General features: G+C 45.8%; 1 protein-coding gene and 1 pseudogene across 1 annotated transcript in view; one reads left to right on the top strand and one right to left on the bottom strand.

Moving 5' to 3' along the window:
* Window positions 1-24,307, top strand: part of LOC113892658 (apolipoprotein L6-like) — a 50,594-nt gene extending 26,287 nt beyond the window's left edge. The window contains exons 3-7 of the mRNA XM_027541781.1: window positions 364-533; window positions 4,025-4,103; window positions 14,869-14,976; window positions 19,633-19,753; window positions 22,911-24,307. Of these exons, the coding sequence (XP_027397582.1) occupies window positions 14,946-14,976; window positions 19,633-19,753; window positions 22,911-23,310 (552 nt within the window). The 5' untranslated portion in view covers window positions 364-533; window positions 4,025-4,103; window positions 14,869-14,945 and the 3' untranslated portion in view covers window positions 23,311-24,307. The remainder of the gene's footprint in view (window positions 1-363; window positions 534-4,024; window positions 4,104-14,868; window positions 14,977-19,632; window positions 19,754-22,910) is intronic.
* Window positions 17,605-19,383, bottom strand: LOC113892655 (annotated as a pseudogene).
* Window positions 24,308-25,002: the final 695 nt, after the last annotated feature.

Here is a 25,002-nt window from a genome sequence, read left to right as displayed (position 1 = left end):
TGCCTGTTTAAAGAAACTCCATTCCTCTATTTATCTAAAGTAATGCCGCCTGAACCCCCATGTCCATTGCCACCGTGGTTAGAAATGCATGTGGGCAGAGATGTTTGCACGTAAGGTCCTTTCAGAGCCGAGGATTTTCTTTCCCTACAAGTCTGACTTGTTATCTGCCCTGTGCTGCTGAACCCCACCTGCCCACTTCCCTGCTTCCTTTCAGTCTCATTTCCCTGTACCAGGTGAGGCTGCCTACAGCAGTAGGCCCAACCCTAGCTCTAGGCCCTCCCTCGACTTTGGCCTTGCTCCAGGGTTCCTTGGTGGCAGGGGTAGCCTCTTGGAGAGGGCTAGCAGTCGGCTCTCCTCCTCTAGATCAAAGCCCTTGAGCTCGACAGCAACCTGTACTGCATCAGCGAGAGCAAGGTCTTCTTCTGGGCCGGCGTACTGGCCCACCTTGAGCCAGGCCACCAGGAGCAGGAGCTGAAGATCACGGATGTCATAATCGGCTTCCAGGCCTGCTGCAGGAGCTACCTGGCCAGGAGGTAAGTCCCAGGATGCCCACCCACAGCTCAGGGTCCCCAGCTGTCCTGTGGTGAAGGCACTGAGGAAGTGGGGCCTGGGCACCCTCATGCCGGCAGGTGTCCCACAGGGAGGTCCACGTGCTTTCCCTGCCCCTTGCTTCCTGGATTTCTGCCTGAGGTTTAAAGTGAGCAGGCAGGAGGGGTGACTGCGTGCGGGGAGCGAGCTCCACCCCTGGCAAAGGTCATGAGGAAGGAGGCTTGGCATACGCAAAGGCGGGATCAAGCCTCAGGAGTCTCCCTGGAAATTCTCGAGCAATCTACCCCCAAAACCAGAGTCTGCCTACTTTCTGCTTTGTGCTTTCACCTACACCTCTGACTTTACGGGGGGCTGTCCCCCACTACCTCTCTCTGAAAAAAGAGTTAGCTTACAGCTCCAGTTAATAATTCCTGGGTGTGACAGTGTTTAACCTACAAACTCCTTTGGAAATCCTCTAGCCTGCCTGAATAGGTTTTTCCAGCCACATGTGATTGTTCAGAGCCTCCCAACTGTGAGAGACATGAGATGTTCTAAACTGTCTAAACATAGATTCTTTTGAGAAGTTAAAAGATTGATTAGAAATTGTATTGGTGAAGGGATTTTCACTTGTTGGGCCAATGTTTGCTGCTAAGTTTCCTTATCCCTTACCTGCTGTGTCCCTGGCAGTGTATTGATTAATATAATTGGTGTAAGTAGTAGCTTTAATGTTTGTAACCTTGGACCCTTGAGTTAATTCTTTTTCTTGTTATAGCCCACCACACCTTTGCTCTGTAGGAATGCAACTTTATCTAATTCTTTTTGGAGGCTGACACCTGACTTTAGAATAATCACCTTTAGAGAAAAATAAGTTTCTTAAAATGTTAACAGGCCTCCGGGCCAGAAGATGATGCAAATCACCTAAGCTTTTGCATATGCTAAGTTTGCAGGAAGAAAGCCTGGCTTGCTGCATGACTCTACCCCTTCCCCCATTATCCTCTATGCATAACTTAAGGTATAAAAACTACTTTGAAAAATAAAGTGCGGGCCTTGTTCACGGAAACTTGGTCTCACCATGTCGTTCTTTCTCTTACCTTCTGGCTGAATTATTCAGCCTCTTTTCTACACTGAATTTCCTCACTGAGCTATCCTTATTTCAGCCTCTTTTCTCCACTGAATTTCCTCACTGAGCTATCCTCATTCTATTACTCTTTATATCCTTAATTAACGTTTAATTAAGCAATTGTTTCCTGATCTTCGCCTACGCCGTCTCTCCTTCGAATACCCTGGATCAGCCGGGGCTGGACCCCGGCAACTGCGCTCAGATTTTCCATCCAAGAAAACCCCTGCCTCCCACTGTTCCTCCCTGTACAGCCCCTTCTGTAGGGGTCACTCCCAGAGGATCCCAAGCTCCAGGGAGGAGGCATCCTTGAGTCCCGGCAGCTCCTGTGGGGTCAGGGGCGGACTTGTGCAGGTTAGTGGGCAGGGCAGCTGAACGTTTACCCCCTGACCCCTCTGAGTCTGTGCTCAGGGGTGTCTGTTCCAGCCTGAACTCTGAACTCTGTGGACAGAGCGTGAGTGTGTGGTGTTTGGACAAATGGACTTTTGCAAGACATAAACTGCTGACATTCTCCTGCCAAATAGAAGTCCCTGAGTTGCTGAAAGAAGTTCCCTGCCTCTCCCTTCCCCAACTCCACTCCCCCCAACCCCTCTTCCTTGTCTGCAAAATCAAATTAAATTCATGGTTTTTATTATGGGTGATTGTAAGACCAAACAGTAGTGTGTGGTCCTCATAAATAACACTCATCACTCTTATGTCCCTCCCCTAAAAGCAGGGAAGAAGTGGCCGTGATGGCCCAGGGACATTTCCTGGGATGAAGCAGCCCTGATGGAAGGTCAAGCAGGCCTCCAGGAGGGGTCACGGTTCCAGGAAAACTGCAGCCCCTTCTGCTTGGGACAAAGCAGAAAAGTCCACTAGCAGTCCAGCTGCAGGACTGTCAGGCTGTGGGATCTTTGCTTCTCAGTTTCTTTATCTGTACAGTGGAGCTGACAGTTCCTAGAGATGATGTGAGAATTAAATAGGAAATGTGAGGATGGTGCCAGCACAGACCCTGGCACATGCTCAGTCCTCTCCCCACAATGAGTCTCTTCTCAGGAACTAAAAAGGGAAAGGGTTGGCTCTCTCTTGTAGACTTTTCTGAGTTGCCAGGTAGAATTGGGAAAAGGAGTCCAAAATGGTGGTGGCTAAAAGAGAAGGAAGGGAAAAGCCCGCGAAAATAGAACAAAGGAAGGTCCGAGGACCAGAGTGAAGACTTCAGGTAGAACAAACAGCACTCCTGGCTAAGCCCAATTTGCATAGGGCAGGCCCAGGGGAGGAAAAAACATATAAAAGGAGGAGCCAAAGTACTTTCTCTCTCTCTCTCCTGCTTGTGTGTGCTCTTTCTCTCTCTCTCCCTCTCTCACTCTCTCTCTCTCTCTCTCCCCTCCCCTGCGCTCTCCTCCACTTTCTTCTCTTTGAGTCTTTGGGTTGGCATGCCCTCACACTTCGAGGATAGATTCTCCTGCTATCTTCTAAATAAAATAGAGCTGTAACACTGATTTGCCTAAGAGCTATAACATGATTTCTCCAAGACCCAAGAGCCGTGACACACCAAGGGCTTTAATGTCCATCACTCCAAATCTTTGTTGTGACGAGACAAAGAACCGAGGAACATACACTTGTGTGACACCAGGACACTAGCCTTCCTGTAAAAGTCCTCCATTTGGAGAGAAATATATCTGTTGTCAGGTGGAAATGAGCCAGGGGAGAAAAGAGCAGTGTGCTCTCAGCCCTTCCTGCAAACTTAGGCGTCCACCTAATGGCGGTGACCGCCAAGGCCAGCCCTCCTCCTGTGGCTCACTGGGACAAAAGGCACTTGTACCATACCTTTCATCAAGGCCAAGTCGAGAAGGATCTGATCACAAGTGTTGAGGGTAGAGGCATGGATAGAGTGGCTGAAGGGTAGCCTTAGGCCCCTCTCCCAGGTACTGTGGGAGCTGAGCAGGGGACAGTGGACTCTGAACCCACATGGACATGGCTCTCAGCAAGAATATGACCAGTATATGGTGAGCAGCTGCTATGTTCCAGGACTGTGCCACGTGCTGGTGGCATCAAGATGAATAAAGCAGGCAGGCTGGTGAGCGTGAGTGCATAGAAGGGTCGAGGGGACTGGAAGAAGCCCATGGGAAGGGGGAGGGATTGGAAAAGGGGCTCACAGTGTGTTGGTGGCAGGTCTTCCTTCGGAGAGCCCAGGGCAAGGTGTGCTGAGTCAATAAGAACCTGGCATGTCAGGCGTGGCTTGTTTAGCTAAGGGAGTCAACAGTCTGGGTTTAGCCCAGGGTGGGACCTGGTAGGCAGAGTGTTTATTTAATCTGAGCAATCCAGATGTGAGGGCGTTCACTTTCTCTTTTGCTTCTCCAAGTGTATCTGGACCGACACAACGTGTGTGGTTTATTGCAGAGATGCACAGCTGGTGGCTGCATCTGCAGAGCTCAGAACAACTGGATCTTGTTCACACTCAGCCAGAGAAGATTCCTGGGTAAGCAGGCGGGTAGGGCCCCCACCCCCCTCCCCATCCTCAGGATGAATGTCTGAGAAAAGATGATTGTGATTGGTTGACAGAAGAAGGAAATGGAAGCTCAGAGAGGTGAGGTCATGGCTGAGGCAGCAGGTTAAGCAGGAGCAGAGCCTGGTTGTGGAAGCAGATGTGTCTGACGGCTTCCTCCCACCACCTGGTCCCCTGAACAGTGCAGAGGGAGGGTGACACCTGGTCAGATTGGCTCAGCTCAGGATGTGGACTCCTGAGACGTGACCGGTGACCCCAGAAGGAAGGCGGTGTTGGGGGTGCTCAGTCCTTTGGGAAATTTAGAGAAAGCTGAGTGGGTAGAGGAGGGTAGTGGGATCAGACTCTCTCCTCCTGTGGCCTGGCCACCTTGAGGCTTCCCCCAGAGTGCTGTGCCGAGGCTGACAGGGACAAAGCATGGCCCTCATAGAGTGAGAGGGCTTACTGTACTTTGTCCACATGATGATGCTGGGTTTGCAACATTAAGATAAAAAAGCCAAACTGTAGACATGTCAGTATAACAAGAGGGGCATGACCTTAGATCTATGTGTTTAAACAAGCAGAGACAAACCTAGAAACTTTGGGGTTATTAAAAGCATATTCCTGGGACTTCCCTGGTGGCTTAGACAGCAAAGCGTCTGTCTACAATGTGGGAGACCCGGGTTAGATCCCTGGGTTGGGAAGATCCCCTGGAGAAGGAAATGGCAACCCACTCCAGTACTCTTGCCTGGAAAATCCCATGGACAGAGGATCTTGTTAGGCTACAGTCCGTGGGGTGGCAAAGAGTTGGACACAACTGAGCGACTTCACTTTCAAGCCACCACCAACCGGAAGAGTTCGGGAAAGGTCGAAAGGAGACACCGCGTGTTGGTCCACTTCCCAGAATCCCTCTCGCTAGCATCCATCTTGCCTGAGCGATGCGTGCGCCACCAGGAAAGATTCTGAACTACAGTGATTGGCCAAAGACCACCCAGAAACTAACCCCATCACCGTAAAACTGTGAGCCACGAGGCAGAGCTGTTCTCCTGGGTTCCCTTACCCTACTGCTCTCCACCTGGGTGCCCTTTCCCAATAAAATCTCTTGCTTTGTCAGCACATGTGTCTCCTCGGACAATTCATTTCTGAGTGTTAGACAAGAGCCCAGTTTTGGGTCCTGGAAGGGGTCCCCCTTCCTGCAACACTTCCATTGAATTGGTTGTGGGTTCAGTCCCTGGTTGGGAAACTAAGATCCCACATACTGGGATTCAAGGTTAAAAAATTAAGTAAAAGATTAAAATAGAATGTATATTTTGATCAGTTTAAATAAAGTAAAATCCCATTCCCCACTTACATACCCATGTCAGAAGGCCTGGTCTTGGCTTCCACTCTGCCCTCTTGCCCTCTGAGAGCTGTATGACCCTGGACAAATCACCTCCCTGGGAATTGTTTGTTACATCTCGTGCATGCGTGACTGCTTAGGAGTTTAGTCGTGACAGATTCTTTGTGACCCCATGGATTTTAGCCTGCCACACTCCTCTGTCCATGGATTTTTTTAGGAAAGAATACTGGATTGGGTTGCCATTTTCCTCCTCCAGGGGATCTTCCCAACCCAGGGATCCAATCCACATCTCTTGCAATGCAGGCCGATTCTTTACTGTCTGAGCCATCTGGGAAGCCCTTTCAGATCTCTTACGCATTTCTTAAAAGCTGGTTTCAGTCTTCACATGTGGGTTTGTAGTTTCTCTCTGTGTTAGAAATATTCACCTTTGTCTACTCAATATATTGCAAACCTTGTCTCCAGGTCGCTTATCTTATATTCTGATCTAGTTTATGGTATCCGTTGACATTTTTGATTTTTGAGGTCAAATGGTTTCTGGGATTTGTGTGTTGGTGAGAAAGTTTTCCTTAACAATATTTTTCCAGTTTGTTTCCTTTCTCCCAGTATGTTTTTTCTTTTGGGTTTACATTTACATCCCTTCAGGTTTCATTGATTGATTGATTAGAAGCTTTTTGTTTCTTCTTCATCCTCTATTTTTTCCCTCTTTTATCTTCCCCTTCCTTCCTTTTTTTCCCTCCTACTCACCTGCTGTCCTGAACTCCCTCTCCCCCTGCCTATGTCCTTCTTCTTCTCCTTAAAGAGAACATGTTTAACAGGTACCTACTGCAGTCAAAAAGGAACACACTGTTCTTCTATGCCTTCAAAGGAGCCTCCAGTGCAGTAAAGCATCTTTCAGATTTTAGCTGAAACCCATATCTTTCTTCTTATAGAAAACTATCATGACTAGAGTAAGGAGACATGAGGAAATGCAGGTGTTTCCTGCTACCTGAAAGTAGTGTTCCTAGGAAACTTTTCTTAAACCAGGATGGCATTGAGGAAAAAGGATACAGGCCTCACATCACACTTCATTGGCAGAGGGTGATGTTTTGGAAATTAGGGTGTTGTAGCTACACATTCCAGGAAACAAACTCACTCAGAAGGACAATTCAGATAGCGGAGTGCAGTTTATTACACTGGCGGGCCCAAGGCAGAGTCTCCTCTTTAGCCAAGGACCCCGACCAGCATTTGTGAAAATCTTTTATACCCCATATGTATGTGTCTGAACCCACCACTCCAAATTCCTTGAGACTTACATAAACCAAGGAAAATACAATCCCAATAATCCCATCATTCACGTGCTATGTGCTCATGTGCTCAAACAGGCAAACAATTAGCCAATAATCAATAAACCCGAGGTTACATTCCGATAGATACACAAAAATTTATGGCCTGTCTGGAGGAAGGGGTGATTCGTGTATGTTTTCTCTTAGGCGATGAGTAACCTAGATATGATCTTCAAGGTTCTCCTGTCTTGAGGGGGTCTTATCCTTCTGTTGTTGTTTTCATAGGCACTAAACACAGAGTTCAGAGTCCATTGGAAAGGTGGATGAGCATGCTCAGCATGAACAGGCCTAAGATGGAGAACAGGCCTAAGATGGAGTCCAGGCCTTATGAATTCCTTCTTCAGGGGAATGCCTGTAAATGGAAATGCTCAGAAATCTGATAGCAGAGTCTGTCAGAAAGAGCTTTTCGTCCAGACAGACAAGGAAAGCAAATAGAATTACTGCACCATAGGGAAAACAAGGGTTGTGCTGTGTCTTCAAGAAGCTGGTTGTTTCATGTCCCAGTAACAGGTCCCACACCTCGTGTTTTAGCCAGACTGTGTTCAGGAGGTTGGAGGGTGCCCTGGAGGCTCTGGAGCAGGAGGAAGAGCAGAGAAGAGAAAGGGCCCCTGCCCAGTGCTGGGAGCTGAAGAAACTCAACACAAACAGAGTCACAATCAGGGAAGTGCAAGATTCCAGGGGAATCTTGCCTGGAGAGAAAGTGGGGGGAGGCAGTAGAGGAAGAAGGCTTCGGAGCTGGCCCTCCAAGGACAGGTAACATTTCACTGAAATCAGATTGATTATATTCTTTGCAGCTGAAGATGGAGAAGCTCTATACAGTCAGCAAAAACAAGACCTGGAGCTGACTGGGGCTCAGATCATGAGCTCCTTATTGCAAAATTCGGACTTAAGTTGAAAAGAGTAGGGAAAACCACTAGGCCATTCAGATATGACCTAAATCAAATCCCTTACTTACAATTATACAGTGAAAGTGACAAGTAGATTCAAGGGGTTAGATCTGATAGACGACTCTCTGAAGAGCTATGGATGGAGGTTCATAACATTGTACAGGAGGCAGTGATGAAAACCATCCCCAAGAAAAAGAAATGCAAAAAAGGGAACTAGTTGTCTGAGGAGAACTTACAAATAGCTGTGAAAAGAAGAGAAGCAAAAGACAAAGGAGAAAAGCAAAGATACACCCATCTGAGTGCAGAGTTCCAAAAAACAGAAAAGAGATATAAAGCTTTCTTAACCAAACCATGCAAAAAAAAAAAAAAAAGAGGAGACCATAGACTGGGAAAGACTAGAGATTTCTGCAAGAAAATTAGAGATACCAAAGAGAATATTTCACGCAAAAATGGGCACAATAAAGGACAGAAGTGGTATGGTCCTAACAGCAGCAGAAGATATTAAGAAGAGGTTGCAAGAATACACAGAAGATAAAAAAATAATAAATTAATTAAATTAAATTAAAAAAAAGAATACACAGAAGAACTATACAAAAAAGGTCTTAACCCAGATAACCACAATGGTTTGATCACTCACCTAGAGCTGGACATCCTGTAGTATGAAGTGAAGTGGGCCTTAGGAAGCATTACTACAAACAAAGTTAGTGGAGGTGATGGAATTCCAGCTGAGCTATTGAAAGGTTGTGGCTGTGACCCTTTAACTACACCCAGCTTCTTGGCCTCTGGAGGAGAGGATTTCGATCCAGGGCCAGAGATGACACTTGATCACTTGAAGCTTTTGTGTAGCAAAGTTTTATTAACATGTAAAAGGGATAGAGAAAGCTTCTAACATAGACATCAGAAAGGGCAGAAAGAGTGACCCCTTGCTAGTTTTTAGCAGGGCATTGTGTACCTGATAGCAAGCTGCTATCAGATAAAAGAAATGCCTCAGACAGAGAGTGTTGCACCAGGCTCCTCTCCCACAACATACATTTTGAGATAGGATGGCACAAGGGGAGTCATCTCCAGCCATAAAACAATTGACATGCATCTTGAAGAAAGGCAGATTTCCAAGCAAATACATAGTCTCATTAATATAGCTTAAGAAAAATATTGCCATTAGTAAGACATACTGGTTTGCTGAGCCATTATCAGCTCAAAGTTTGAGAAAAGGTTAGTCTTAGGGGGAATCAATGTGAAGAAAAGCAGATTCCAAAGCAAATACATAGTTTGGTTAGCATAGCTTAAGGAACACATTTCCAAGAGAAAAACGCATTGGCTTGCTGAGCCATTAGTAGCCCAAGGTTAAGTTCTGACACTAAGTTCAGAACCAAGTGTCCTCATGGCAACACATGATTAGAGGAGCCTCCTTTAATTTTGTGTTAAAGAATAAAAAAAACATCTGCCACTTGCAGTTTATTTCTTCCTGCTGCTTGGGGACCCCTGGCCTTCCTACCTGATGTTAACCCTCTCACGAGTTCAAATCCTAAAAGATGCTGCTGCTAAGTGCTGTACTCAATATGTCAACAAACCTGGAAAACTCAGCAGTAGCCACAGGACTGAAAAAGATCAGTTTCCATTCCAATCCCAAAGAAGAGCAATGTCAAAGAATGTTCAAACGACTACATAACTGTACTCATATCACATGCTAGCAAGGTAATGTTCAAACCCTTCAAGCTAGGCTTCAGCAGTACATGAGCCAAGAACTTTCAGATGTACAAGCTGGATTTATAAAAGGCGGAGAGGCACCAGAGATCAAATTACCAACATCTTTTAAGTCATAGAGAATTCCAGAATTCCAGTAAAACATCTACTTCTGCTTCATTGACTATGCTAAAGCCTTTGACTGTGTGGAACACAGCAATCTGTGGAAAATCTTTAGATTATTCAAAAATAATTATTCAATTATTCAAAATTATTATTACCTTACCTGCCTCCTGAGAAACCTGTATGCAAGTGAAGAAGCAGCAGTTAGAACCGGACGTGGAACAATGGACTGGTTCAAAATTGGAAAGCAGTACTTTAAGGCTGTATACTGTCACCCTGCTTCAGTTCAGTTCACTTCAGTCACTCAGTCATGTCCAACTCTTTGCGACCCCATGGACTGCAGCACACCAGGCCTCCCTGTCCATCGCCAACTCCCAGAGTTCACTCAAACTCATGTCACTGAGTCGGTGATGCCATCCAAACATCTCATCCTCTGTCGTTCCCTTTTCCTCCTGCCTTCAATCTTTCCCAGAATCAGGATCTTTTCCAATGAATCAGTTCTTTGCATCAGGTAATCAAAGTATTGGAGTTTCAGCTTCAGCATCAGTCCTTCCAATGAATAATCAGGATTGATTTGCTTTAGCATGGACTGGTTGGATCTCCTTTTAGTCCAACGAACTCTGAAGAGTCTTCTCCAACACCACAGTTCAAAAGAATCAGTTCTTCAGCGCTCAGCTTTCTTTGTAGTCCAACTCTCACATCCATGCATGACTACTGGAAAAACCATATCTTTGCCTAGACGGACCTTTGTTGGCAAAGTAATGTCTCTGCTTTTTAATATGCTGTCTAGTTTGGTCATACTTTTCTTCCAAGGAGGAAGCATCTTTTAATTTCATGGCTGCAGTCACCATCTGCAGTGATTTTGGAGCCCAAGAAAATGAAATCTGTCACTGTTTCCACTGTTTCCCCATCTACTTGCCATGAAGTGATGGGACCAGATGCCATGATCTTAGTTTTCTGAATGTTGAGTTTTAAGCCAACTTTTCCACTCTCCTCTTTCACTTTCATCAAGAGATCTCTTTAGTTTTTATTTAACTGCTTATTTAACTTATAAGCAGAGTACACCATGGGAAATGCTAGGCTGGATAAAGCTCAGTTGGAATAAAGATTGCTGGGAGAAATATCAATAGCCTCAGATATGCAGATGACACCACCCTTATGGCAGAAAGTGAAGAGGAACTAAAAAACCTTTGATGAAAGTAAAAGAGGAGAGTGAAAAAGTTGGCTTAAATCTCAACATTCAGAAAACTAAGATCATGGCATCTGGTCCCATCACTTCATGGCAAATAGATGGGGAAACAGTGGAAACTGCGGTCGACTTTATTTTTTTGGGCTCCAAAATCACTGCAGATGGTGACTGCAGCCATGAAATTACAAGACGCTTCCTCCTTGGAAGAAAAGTTATGACCAAACCAGACAGCATATTAAAAAGCAGAGTACTGCATTTCAGACTCTTGTGGACTATGATGGCTACTCATTTCTTCTAAAGGATTCTTGCCCACAGTAGTAGATATAATGGTCCTCTGAGTTAAATTCACCCATTCCAGTCCATTTTAGTTCGCTGATTCATAAAATATCGATATTCACTCTTGCCATCTCCTGTTTGACCACTTACAATGTGCCTTGATTCATAAACCCTACTTCCAGGTTCCTACGCAATATCGCTCTTTACAGCATCACACTTTATTTCCATCACCCGTCACATCCACAACTGGGTGGTGTTGTTGCTTTGGCTCCATCTCTTAATTCTTTCTGGAGTTATTTCTCCACTGATCTCCAGTAGCATATTGGGCACCTACCGACCTGGGGAGTTCATCTTTCAGTGTCCTGTATTTTGCCTTTTCATACTGGACTGGAAAAGGTCGGTTTTCATTGCAATCTCGAAGAAAGGCAATGCAAAGGAACGTTCAAACTACCGCACAATTGCAGTCATCTCTCATGCTAGCAAAGCAACGCTCAAAATTCTCCAAGCCAGGCTTCAACAGTACATGAACCACGAACCTCCAGATGTTCAAGCTGGATTTAGAAAAGGCAGAGAAACCAGAGATCAAATTGCCAACATCTGTTGGATCATTGAAAAAGCAAGAGAGTTCCAGAAAAACATCTACTTCTGCTTTATTGACTATGCCAAAGATTTTGACTGTGTGGATCACAACAAACTGGAAAATTCTTCAAGAGATGGGAATACCAGACCACTTGACCTGCCTCCTGAAAATTCTGGTCAGGAAGAAACAGTTAGAACTTAACATGAAACAACAGACTGGTTCCAAATCCGGAAAGCTGTACTTTTCAGATATACAAATATACTAAGGCTGTATATTGTCACCCTGCTTATTTAACTTCTATGCAGAGTACATCATGAGAAATTCTGGGCTGAAGAAGCACAAGCTTGAATTAAGATTGCTGGGAGAAATATCCATAACCTCAGATATGCAGATGACACCACCCTTATGGCAGAAAGTGAAGAGGAACTAAAAAACCTTTGATGAAAGTAAAAGAGGAGAGTGAAAAAGTTGGCTTAAATCTCAACATTCAGAAAACTAAGATCATGGCATCTGGTCCCATCACTTCATGGCAAATAGATGGGGAAACAGTGGAAACTGCGGTCGACTTTATTTTTCTGGGCTCCAAAATCACTACAGATGGTGATTGCAGCCATGAAATTAAAAGACGCTTACTTCTTGGAAGGAAAGTTATGACCAACCTAGACAGCATATTAAAAAGCAGAGACATTACTTTGCCAACAAAGGTCCATCTAGTCAAGGCTATGGTTTTTCCAGTAGTCATGCATGGATGTGAGAGTTGGACTGTAAAGAAAGTTGAGCGCTGAAAAATTGATGCTTTTCAACTGTGATGTTGGAGAAGACTCTTGAGAGTCTGTAGGACTGCAAGGAGATCCAACCAGTCCATCCTAAAGGAGATCAGTCCTGGGTGTTCATTGGAAGGACTGATGTTGAAGCTGGAACTCCAATACTTTGGCCACCTGATGTGGAGAGCTGACTCATTTGAAAAGACCCTGATGCTGGGACAGATTGAGGGCAGGAGAAGAAGGGATGACGGAGGATGAGATGGTTGGATGGCACCACCAACTCAATGGACATGAGTTTAGAATTTAGATTTTTGTGTTATTTTAGTATGTTTTTTATTTATTTAGTTTTTTATTTTTATTTATTTTATTTAGTTATTTAGTTATTTAGTATGTTTTGTACCTTATAGCTGCACATGATTTTTGGCATAGCTTTAGTTTTTCCTGATGTTTCTAATTGGCTTCATTTTCACCCCTTGTACTGTTTATCTTCAACATTTTTTCCATTTCTTTCCAACTGTGCCTCATGTGATACTGAGTCCCCTTTCCCCAAAGACTCTGGACTTTTTATCCCATTCTGAACTGGTTTCTCTCTAGTTCTGCTGCGTGCCCAGCTGGGATCCTTGGATTCCCTTTCCTCTGGGTTGATGTTCCTGATTCCTGCATCCCACGTCTAATCTCTCTCATGGGTATCCTTTACCTTCCTCCATAATTAAACAAGCACATAATCTATTTTTTTCCTGCAACTCATTCTCAAGTAGCTTTCTGAAAAGTCTGGTGAAGAGTGAAGGCTACTGTGAATATGGGATGGGCCATGATGTTGGTAAACTTGCTCCCTGCTCTCCCCTCTTCCTCCCTCTCATCTTGCTCCCTCTGGGGCTTTGCCCAGCAGACCGTTCTTCTCTCCTGTGAACGCTCCCTGTTTCTCTCCCTCCACTGCGCTCCTCTTCACTCAGCTATCACTTCTCCGTCCAGTGAGTCTTCAGACATTTGTTGAAGCCTCTGGTCTCCCGTTGCCCCCATGCTTGTTTTTATTAGCAGCAGAGGGAGGAGAGGCAGGCTATGGGTTCTTGAGCCCAGATTGTCGGGTGGAGCTGTTCCAGGGGCAAGACCTTGGGTGAGTCATGTAACATCTGTATTTCAGCTTCCTTATTTGTAAATGAGGATATAATGCTACACCTCTCAAAGGCTAATAGAATAAAATACAAATTGTCATTTGTAAAGTTTTAGAGCAAATACCATTGCAAAGCAAAGACCGCAAACACAAATCACTCTTATCAGTAGCTGGTATTATAACTGTAAGTATCTCTACTGTCATTTCAGGCAGGTCTCAGGAGGAGTAGTTGACAAAGGCTCTTTTGCTTTCTTCAAACAGTAGTTAAATGTCATCAACATTTGCTTTCCTTCCTCATCTCCCATGGCAAGATAATCACAAGCAGAACCAAAATAGATTTTTTATATATAAAAATCTGAACTGCTCTTTTTTTTGAGGAACACTGAGAATGGGAAAGTCTGAAAGGATGGATGCCCTTATATATCATGAGTGTGAGCATAAATTGCTGCAATTTCTTTGCATAACAGTGTGTCTCTAGGTATGAATATTTTTTAGGTGCTGATGCCTTATGGTCTAGCCTAGATAGCTATATCCTAGATTCTATATCCTACATCCTAGATAGCTATCTAGCTATATCCCACTCTTAGATATAGCTTAAGGGAACAGTCTCAAACATAGTTTTATACAAGGAGAATGTTCTTTACACTATTATTTGCATAAGGAATTAGAAACAACCTAAAGTCCAGTAGTCAGGGGAGGACAGCAGAGGGACAGAGCACCATTGGGGTCCTCAGCCACTCAGGGCAGGGATACAGGAAGTGGGGTGGGGGCGATGGGACTCCAGGCCTTTGTGGGATAAAGGCTCTTGCAGAAGCAAGGAGGGCGTGGACTGTGGGAGCTGTATCACCAGCAACTTTATCAAGGCAGAGAATTAAGCACAGAGAGCAAGACATTATTTTGGAATGAAAGCACTCATTTAACTGATAAACATATATCCACAAATAAATATCTTTGTATATTAAAGGGAGTAGAGCATAATCATCACAAACCTGGGATTTAGATCAGAAAGACTGGGTACAAGCCCAGGTTCTGGAATCAGCTTGAAAACTTCGGCTGATGTAAGTTCAGGTGAGCTTCAGGAGCCTGCAAATCTAGACAATGGATCAATATTAGTTATTACCAATTAGTAAACACAAGTGTTCCTGGCCTCACGTAATTTCCAGATTATTCCTTCCTATCTGGTCTTGTCTCTGGTTTTATTGCTCTGCTAACTTTGCAGATGGGTGTCCCCTGTCTGATTACCTTCTCCCTGTGCCCCAACAGGAGAGCAGGACTCTGACTTGGGGGGAGTGTGTGTGGGTGGGGATGAGTAACTTTCCTTAACTAGTGACCTGCAGAGCCCAGGGGACAGAGAACCACAGTGCGTTAAACTCCCCGTGGCACTGGTGGCCGGCCCAGGGGAACTCACCAGAGACCTCACCACCCCCTGCTCCCTGCAGGCACTGCTGACTCGTGATCGAGCCCACAATCTGTTTTATGTTCCCCAAGGGTGAGGTCACACCTCCTTCCAGCCTGATGCAGACAAGGAGCTGACAGGAGATCTCTGAGACCCCGCTGCTGCCATCATGAGCTCAGAAAACCTCGGAGACTGCTCAGGTAGGCAGCTGCCTCTTTTCTGGCCAGTTCCTACATGTGACCCAGAATTGAGGGTGGTTCCTCCAGGCAGAGTTAACCTACAGAGGAATCAAGAACCAAGAAGAGGATGGATAAGCATCCTGGAGCCCCTCAGGGGGGCCATGTGGAGTACCCCAACGGGAGTGTGTCCACAGAGCCTCTTTCCAGCCCTCTCCTTGGGGAGCCACTTGCTAGGTGCTCACTTCCTCCCCCACTGCCCTCTAGCAAGTGACTCAGAAGTGAGGCCAGGATAGCCCATGGTGAGGGGGACAGCAGAGGGAGTCCCCAAGGCCAGGCAGGGCAGCAAGGGGGGGTCCCCCAGCATCCCTGGAGCTCCTCCTGCCCTCTCCCTTGGCTTGAGCCTCCTCCTGCTCCAAGACCCTGGGGCATCACCACAGACACCTTCCATCCAGCTCTTGCCCTGCCACCTGCCCAGCCACTCTGCAAGGATCAGTGGACACTGAACTGAACCCCAGTCTGACTTTTGCCACCTCCCACCAAGAGGGGAGGGGTGATGGGGTTTTACACAGGATCACATCTGCCTCCACCCCTTCACTGCCCATCCTGAGTGTCTCTGATCAGCAAGATGAAGCCTCTCACATGGTAGTCTTACTCAATGGCAGGTGGCTTCAAACCTTTTTAAAAATTAAGTAGCATTGGTCTATAACATTCTATAAGTTTCATGTATACAACATTATGTTTCTACTTCTGTATATGCTGCAGTGTGCTCACCACCAAAAATCACTCGCAAAAGTCCCTCTAGGTGTACTGTATGGTAGAGTGAAGAAATCACAGGAGTTTAAAATAAGGAGGATTCAAGTCATATCCAAGAAGTGTCTGATACTTGAGCTTAGATTCCACCTCTGAGCTTTCTGCTCACTGGCCTGGGGCTGTCCCTTATCCTGTCTGAGTCTCACTTTCCTCATCTGTGAAATAAGAATAATGTATCTGTGTGTGCATGTACCAGGAAACACATCTCACATTGTGACCCAGCCCCACCCTCCATATATATATATAATATATATATATATATATATATATATATATATATCCTAGTTGCCTATGTCTTACCTACAATTCCATAATCCCTGGGCTTCCGTGGTGGCTCAGACGGTAAAAGAATCTGCCTGCAATGCAGAAGACCCAGGTTCGATTCCTGGGTCGGGAAGATCCTCTGAAGAAGGAAATTGCAACCCACTCCAGTATTCTTGCCAGGAGAATTTCAGGGATAGGGGAGACTTGAAGGCTACTGTCCATGGGGTCACAAAGAGTTAGACAGGACTGAGCAACTAACACTGAGCAATTCCATAACCTCTTGATCCCTGAAATCACACAGGGATTTTGGTAACTCATTTGAGCAGTGGTCTTGCTCTGTACTGATCTGAAGCTATTTATTGTCATTACATTCTTTATCGCATTTAATGTGAATATTCTTTTGTTTCACTGCCAAAACATGAAAGCAGTCATTTATGGGTGCTGCCAGTCTCTGCTACAAGTAGTAACTAACAAAACACATCCCTTGTATTCCTTCTCTTTGTGTGTGTGTGGGGGGCTCAGTTGTTCAGTTGTGTCCAAATCTTTATGGCCTCATGGACTGTTGTCTGCCAGGCTCCTCTGTTCTTGGGATTTTCCAGGCAAGAATGCTGGAGTGGGTTGCCATCTCCTACTCCAGAGGATATTTCCAACCCAAGGATCTAACGCATGACTCTTGCATCTCCTTCCTGCATTGGCAGGCGAATTTTTACCACTGCATCTCCTGGGAAGCCCTCCTTCTCTTTCTGAAGGTTTAAAATTGTAGATTCCTGAAGACACCTAAATTCCAGGATTAGATCATTATTTCTGGAGGTTTGGAAGTCCAAAATCAAGGTAGTGGTGGTTTCTGGTGAGACCTCTCCACCTGTTGTGTAAATTCTAACTGCCTTTTCTCTCTGTCCTCACATGGCCTTTCCTCTGGGGGAGAGGGAAGGAATAGAGAGAGACTCTGGTGTCTTCTTTTCTAATAAAGACATTTAACTTATTGGATTAGGGCCCCACACTTATGACCTCATTTTACCATAATTACCTCCTTAAAGGCCCAGTCTTCAAATATAGTCACCAGGGGGTTAGATCTTCAACATATGAATTGGGGGGTGGAGGGAAAACAATTCCATCCATAACCCCAGGTTACTCTGCCAAGAGTGCCCAGGTGATCGCTGCTCAAGAAAATGAATTTTAACTAATATGTACTAAATACCATTTTTTTTAATGTGCTGTAGAATTTATTGCAGATACCATGTTATGATAACCAAAGCAGATCATCCTTAAGGCATCAAATTTGTTTATTAATTTAAACAAAAATATATGGTCCCTGTCGCACAAAGAAATAATTTTAAATTTACTTTGAATTTGAACCAATCAATACATATATATTTGGAAACAATGCAAAGGATGTGCTAAGTCCTTTCAGTCACGTCTCACTCTTTGTGACCCCATGGACTATAACCCATCAGCGTCCTCTGCCCATGGAATTCTCCAGGCAAGAATACTGGAGTGGGTTGCCATTCCCTTCTCCAGGGGATCTTCCCGACCCAGGGATCCAACCCGCATCTCCTACATCTTCTGCACTGTCAGGCAGGTTCTTTACCACCAGCGCCACCTAGGAAGCCCAACTGTGCTCCTAGTATCATATCATCCCAGAGATAAGGCTGCTGTCCTCACAGAGTACATGGATCACTGGTAATCAATCCTTAACCTAGTGAAGAGCATAAAATATTGGGGAAAATTGGAAAGCTAACAGATTTCTCTGGACATTGTTTATCTTGCCCCTCTGAGAGACTTGTAGCTATAGATGAGATTAGTTTGGAAAAGAGGTCTTATTTAGTTCAGAGAATCGTCAAAGAGTCCAATATAGTTGTGGGCTAATCAGAGACTAAAGAAACTTTATAAGGAGAAGTAGGCTTGGAAATCAAGCAGTCCTCTTTTAAATTAGCATGTTTTAGTCAAAAGTATGGAATTAATGATAAGCATCGGTTAGGAATTTCTGCAATGTCCTCCAATGCCAAGTGACCACTAACATCCTATTTCCCACTATGATGACTCCCTGATGAGAGGTCGAAGGCATAAAGAATATTGCCAGCTATAAAATAAACTACACTCCAATGCCTATGATTGCTAAAAAGAAATATTTTTTTAAATAGAAGAAACTCACTGAATCAAATGAATGCTAAGCAAAGCAAACACAGTGTACTCAAAACTGAGGTAAGAAACCTCTCATTACACAGGAAATCAATGCAAGGATTAATCATTTTAAGAGAAGAATCATTTTCCCATAGCCCCACAGCTATGAATGATATTTTCATGAGCCTGGGCTGCCTTCTCCAGTGAATACCCAAGGCCTATTACTGGTCTCAACCAACCAATTTCCATTCCAGCTTGGAGGGCTGCTTGCAAACTGCTGACATCCCTCCTTGGAGGATGAATGGAGAGTTACTCCTTTTGTGCTATATTCCTTTGTCATGGATCCTGTGGGTTTATTTCAATAGGACCTCTGCGGCCAACAACTATTACTCGTCCTCCACGTGACAAAAAATTTAAATCTTCACTAAGTTTGACATTAGCAAACATTTCAATAATCACGTCAACTCTTTTTTCACCAACAGATTTCTTAGTTTTATCAATATTATTAGCTTCTTTGTGATTAAACACTTCGTGGGCTCCATTTTGGAAAGCAATCTTTTGTCCTTCCTCAGTAGTAGCTGTGCCCAAAATCTTTAAGCCATAAGCTCTAACCATTTGCCATGCTGCTCTTCCAGCTCCTCCACCTGCCCAAGAACACTTTCTCCAGCTTTCACACGGACACTGGGGAGCAGACTCGATAGCAGTAAAACATGAGATGCTGATGGTAGCTTCTTGTTTAAAGTCCAGTTTTTCTGGCAACGTGTGAATAGTGTGATGGGCTGCCAGAGCAAACTTGGTGTAGCCCCCAGAGATCGTCCTGGTAGTGAATGTCACCTTTCTTGAAAGCAGATATATTCTCTCCAGCAGTTCTACTATCCCAGCCACATCTCAGCTAGGAGTATAAGGTAGAAATAATTTTATACTGTGAGTGCCAGAGCGGATATATGCATCCACTGGGTTTATACCACATGCTTGGACTTTGTTAGAACCTGGTGGTCTTTCAGAATTGATACAGCAACATCCAAATGGAGTTTCAGCACTTCGGGTCCACCAAATTCAAAAACTCAAATAGCTCTCACCAACTTCTGTCCTGTCACCATAGTGATCTAGATACCTGTTCTAGGCTGGAAAATCAAAATCTGCAAGCCCTCCCTCAGATTCCACAGGGTTAAAAAAAAAAAAAAAGCTACTCAATACCATTTATTATCCACCACACATTTTTCTGGGCTTTCCTGGTGACTCAGACAGTAAAGAATCTGCCTGCAACAGAGGAGGCCTGTATTTGATCCCTGGGTCGGGAAGATCCCCTGGAGGAGGGAATGGATACCCACTCCAGTATTTTTGCCTGAAGAATTCCATGGACAGAGGAGCCTGGCGGGCTACAGTCCACGCGGTCCCAAAAAATCAAAGACCGCTGGGCGACAAACGCTTTCCCTTTTTCACTTCACAAGTTCTAACCTTATTCCCTTTCCTTTCATCTAGATACTGAGATCTTTTTTGAGTATGTCGCTGAGTATCTCTGGGACAAACTGAGCAGAGAGGAACTGCTACTCCTGCTGACTGAATTCCTGAATAAAATTGAGGCTGAGGCTAGTTTGTCCAGGTAACCTGCACAGATGTGTCAGGAAGGTCACCCACACGCCGAAGCACCAGGCTAGTTTCCTCCTGGCAGGCACACCTCCCCAAGCAGGACCATATGGTGGGGCTGAGGACGTTCCTTCTCAGCATCTCATGAGGAATGTTTCCTCCATGTCATTTGCTGGCAGTGAACAACCTTGAATGGAGAAAAGATGAAACCTGCAAGGAAGGGGCAGGTTATGTGACCTTGGACGTGTTACGGAACTACTCTCTGCTTTAGTTTCTTCATCTGTTCAGTTAAATTGTGAGGACACTGAGATTATGCATGCAACGAACATCCCATACTGACTGACACAGAGTAGGTGTTCGGTCAATATTAACATTTTTAAAACTTGTTGGGAAAAGACAGGGGTCAAGAGTCTTCTTTCTGGTGATGAAAATCAAGCAGAATTTCCTTTGGGGCAAGTCAGAACATCCTGATGCCATCGTTTGTATTACTCAGGCTTCTGCCTAGAGCCTTTCTATTCCCCATCTTAGGAACTGTACCAAACAATTGTATCAAACCAATCAGCAGGATCCTGCTGGCCCATAAGGCAGAAAGGCTAGAGAGGAACTGGTTGGAGCTGGTGGGATCCTGGATCTAGCGCTGCCCAACTCTGGGGCTCTGTGCTTATATGTTAGAGTCTCAGACTTGCCTCTGTCCAATGGGAATAGCAATTTAGTCTGATGGACTATGTTCATGGCCTCAGAGTGAACTATAGGGTCAGAGGTGGGGAAGCAAGGACCAGGGAGGCCTGAACCAGGATCAGACCCAGGGTCAGGGTGGAGCAGAAAGTCCAGGTTGGAAGACTAGTAGGCAGGCTTGGGCAGCAGGACCAGGACTAGAGTGAGGAGGGTGGGCCCTAAGGACACAGAACTGAAGGGGCTGTGACTCTAACAGAGGTCCCGTGAGTGGGAGGAGGGGCATTTCTTCCCTCCCTGACGGGATCCTCTCATGCTGGACTAGAGAGCCCTGGGTGACTATGTCTGCACACCCTGCCTGGGACCTGGCTCCTCACTCCATCTGGGACCCTCTTCTAATTTACATGGAGACACCCTGACAGTGGAAGGCCACATGGCTCAGTGAGCCCTCCAGGGTCACAGTGAGTGGCTGTGATTATGTGTCATTTGAGGAATTCTGAGGAGCCTCATGCATCCCCACTGAAGAGGAAAACACTTCCTCCACCAGCTGTGCAAGTACTGGTCTCTTCAGGCTCAGCCATTCAGATGGATGTTTCTTCACGTCTCTTGAATCTTTAGAGGATCCACAAAGTTCCACATGACCTTGGGGTGCAGGCTCATTGCTAAGTCACTTCAGTCGTGTCCGACTCTGTGCGACCCCATAGATGGCAGCCCACCAGGCTCCCCCGTCCCTGGTATTCTCCAGGCAAGAACACTGGAGTGGGTTGCCATTTCCTTCTCCAATGCATGAAAGTGAAAAGCGAAAGTGAAGTCGCTTAGTCGTGTCTGATTCTAGCAACCCCATGGACTGCAGCCTACCAGGCTCCTCCGTCCATGGGATCTTCTAGGCAAAAGTACTGGAGTGGGGTGCCATTGCCTTCTCCGGCAGGCTCATTAGGCTGTCACAAATTAACATATGACCCCTGAGAGGTCAGAGGTGCTGGGTGCTGGGTCAGGAGTCAGTGAGGTGGGCTGCAGAGACCAGGGGAACCAGCAACACATCTCCTGATTTCCAGGCAGTTGGGGCAGTGGATGGACTTAGGGACCTTCTGCTGGTAAGGTCAAGGGCACAAGCCTTAGAAGACAGCAGATGGTAGACTACATGACTGATATGGTGCCTTCTAGTTCTGACTTTGGGGTTGTTGTTGTTTTTTCTACAAATTCTAAGTCACAGAGACAGCCAATCTGCAAAGGGTGAGGGCACAGTGCCCAGGACTATGCTTTCATTTGAACCAATGGTAAATTTAGGGGATCCCAAAAAACACCCTCAGGTTTGAGAATTCCCTATAGAGCAGACAGGACTCACTGAGAGCCATCCTGATCCCAGTGTATTACGGGAAGCCTGTGGGTTTCCATCAGTCACAGGGCAGAGTCTGGGTGGATTTCACACCCGAAGCTTCAGTTGTCCCCAGGATGCATCATTGTTCTGGAACTCAGTGAGTGGCAGGTCACACGGAACACTGCCTGCCAGGGACACACACCCATTTAAAAACAAATTATCCTGACTTGTGGTCTCCAGAGCCTCCCAGAGGTCAGACTAATTCCTAGAGTCCGGCTCCTTCAGAGGTCAGAACTGGTACCACATGACCCAGAGGCCCCATCATACATCTCATCAGACTGTCCAGTGGCAAGAGGCCCAGGCAGACTAGGACATTCATATCAGCCAGAATATTCTAGGGCTTAGGGACTACTTCCCTGTAGCCAAGGGCAAAGAAATGTTGACTCCTCACTATACACTGAGGCCCTTGAATACAAGTTTTCTGCTCCAATCCCACTCTTCTTTATTTGTGGAGTTCCCAGCTTACCAACTCTTTGGAAGTGATGATGTTGACCTGTCTCTGAGGCGTCTTTACCATCTATTTTTTCTTTTTGGATGAGCCACATGGTTTGTGGGATCCTAGTTTCACAATCAGGGATTGAGTCACATCCTGGGCAGTAAGGGTGCAGAGTCCTAAACTCTGGACCACCAGGGAATTCCGTCAAATACCTCTCTTCACTTACCAGTATCCTAAGGTGACATTTGTTTATCTGTTCCAGGATTAAACGGGGCTTCTCTGGTGGCTCAGATGGTAAAGAGTCTGCCCGCAATGCGGGAGACCTGGGTTCAATCCCTGGGTCGATAAGATCCCCTGGAGAAGGAAATGGCAACCGTCTCCAGTACTCTTGCCTGGGAAATCCCATGGACAGAGGAGCCAGGCAGACCACAGTCCATGGGGTCGCAAAGAGTCGGACACGACTGACGACTTCACTTTCTTTTCTTTCTTTCTTTTCAGGATTGAATAAGTATATGAAGGATCTAAAAGGTACAAAACCTGTGTTGAAAGAGAAAATTTTACATTTTTAAAATTCTTTTCTAATAAATTTATAATGCTAAATCCATATTTATGCAGAATAGACATTATGGAACCTATTTTGCAGACAAGCAAACTGCCTTTCTAATCCCTTGACCTTCATTGTTATAGGAAAGACGTGGTTGCACTACACAAATATCTAAACGAATTGAAAGGAGACTTGATAGGGAAGGACCAGGAAACGCTCACAGAATGGCAGCTGGACAGGAGGCGGTTTCTGAAGAAGTTTCCTCGGGTGAAGCAGCAGCTGGAGGAGCGCATGGGAAAGCTCCACAAGCTCGCAGACAAGGTTGACAAGAACCACAAGGAGCACACCGTCTCCAACATGGCGGCCCACACCGCTGGCGCTGTATCTGGCGCCTGGACCCTCCTTGGCCTGGCTCTGGCACCCGTGATGGGGGGGCAGTCTGGCATTCTCGGCCGCTGGGTTAGGGCTGGGAGCAGCAGCTGCTGTGACAACTGCGTCCACCAGCTACAAGGAAAACGCAAGCAGGTCAGCAGCCGAAACTGAAGCCAGTAGCCTGATGTCAACTGGCGTCAAGAAATGGAAGGTGCTCCTAGAGGTACTCAGGAGCAACCCCTGAATTGTTGATACAACAGAGAAATTGGCAAAAGCTGTGCGACACATTCAAAAAAATATGCGTGCCATGGAAACAGGCAAAGACAACCCTGAATTTGCAGCCAATGTAGGCGACTACTTGGGCCCTGGGAAAATCGTAGTCCCAGGCACCTGGCTGGTAAAGAAGGCCTGTTCCGTTACCATGGCTCCGGCAGCTGTCACAGGAGCCCAGATCATGGGTGCAGCCACCACAGGTGTCTTCCTCCTGGTGGATGTGGGCTTCCTAGTGAAGGAGTCAATGCACTTGCGTAATGGTGCAAAGGCAGAACCTGCTGAAAACCTGAGGCAGTTGGCCAGGGAGCTGGAGAGGAATTTGCAGGAGCTCAACAAGATGTATGAACTTCTGCAGTAGGGCCTGACTTGGCCACCCCGAGGACAGTGCAGGAACCAGGATAAACATGGGTCAAGGTGCAGAGGTATCTTGTTAGAGAAAAAAAGGAGAGGGAGAGAAAATTTTTGGAGCTGAGTATCAGGAATTTAGGGTTTCTGCAGCTGAGCACAGCAGGGGAGGGCTGGATGTTGGTGATGGCTCAGGGAGAGTGAAGGAAGGAGCCTGGAGCCTGGATTGAGGGAAGAGGGGGAACTAGAGAAGGGTGGGGGGTGGGGGAGAGAGACCACTTTCTTCCTTCATACTATGAAATGTTATTTTGTATTGAGGAATAGCCGATCAACAATGTTGTGATACTTTCAGGTGAACAGTGAAGGGACTCAGCCATACACATACATGTATCCATTCTCCCCCCAAACCCTTCCCATCAGAAACCACTTATTTTGAACTAAAGAAGTCACTGGGGGCAGAATAAAGGGAGAGGCAGGGACCCCACTCCAGTACTCTTGCCTGGAAAATCCCGTGGATGGAGGAGCCTGGTAGGCTGCAGTCCATGGGGTCGCTGGGAGTCGGACAGGACTGAGCGACCTCACTTTCACTTTTCACTCTCATGCATTGGAGAAGGAAATGGCAACCCAGTCTAGTGTTCTTGCCTGGAGAAACCCAGGGACGGGCGAGCCTGGTGGGCTGCCATCTATGGGGTCGCACAGAGTCGGACATGACTGAAGTGACTTAGCAGCAGCAGCAGCAGGGGAACTAGCAATGAAAGACCAGGAACATGAACGGGTAGAAGATGAGAGAAAGTCAAAGAGTCAGGATTGTTGGAATCCAGGAGAAGTAGCAGGGGCTCCTCTATCACCCTCACCAAGGTCTGATGCCCCAGCAAGAAGAGTCTCCCCCTGGTGGTGGTCTCTAGCCCTACTTCTCCAGCTTCAACTCACCTTTGATCTCAGCAGCTTATCGTAATTAGCCAGTGACTTCTTTTGCTTGCTTCTTTAATTGAAGTACAGTTGATTTACAATATTGTATTTGTTTCAGATATACAGCAAAATGTTTCAGTTATCATGTATCTCTGTATATATCTGTTCTTTTTAATTTTTTCATTACAGATTATTACAAGATACTGAATATTTTCCCCTGTGCTATACATTAAGTTCTTGAGGGTTTTTTAAAATCTATTTTATGTATGGTTATGTGCATCTTTTAATCCTATACTCCTAATGTACCCCCTCCCCCTTTGGAAACAATAAATTTGT

The sequence above is a fragment of the Bos indicus x Bos taurus genome, chromosome 5 (assembly GCF_003369695.1).
Source record: "Bos indicus x Bos taurus breed Angus x Brahman F1 hybrid chromosome 5, Bos_hybrid_MaternalHap_v2.0, whole genome shotgun sequence".
In the NCBI taxonomy this organism is placed as follows: domain Eukaryota; kingdom Metazoa; phylum Chordata; class Mammalia; order Artiodactyla; family Bovidae; genus Bos; species Bos indicus x Bos taurus.
Note: the sequence above shows the minus strand (reverse complement) of the source record. Positions and strands in the feature narration are given on the sequence as shown.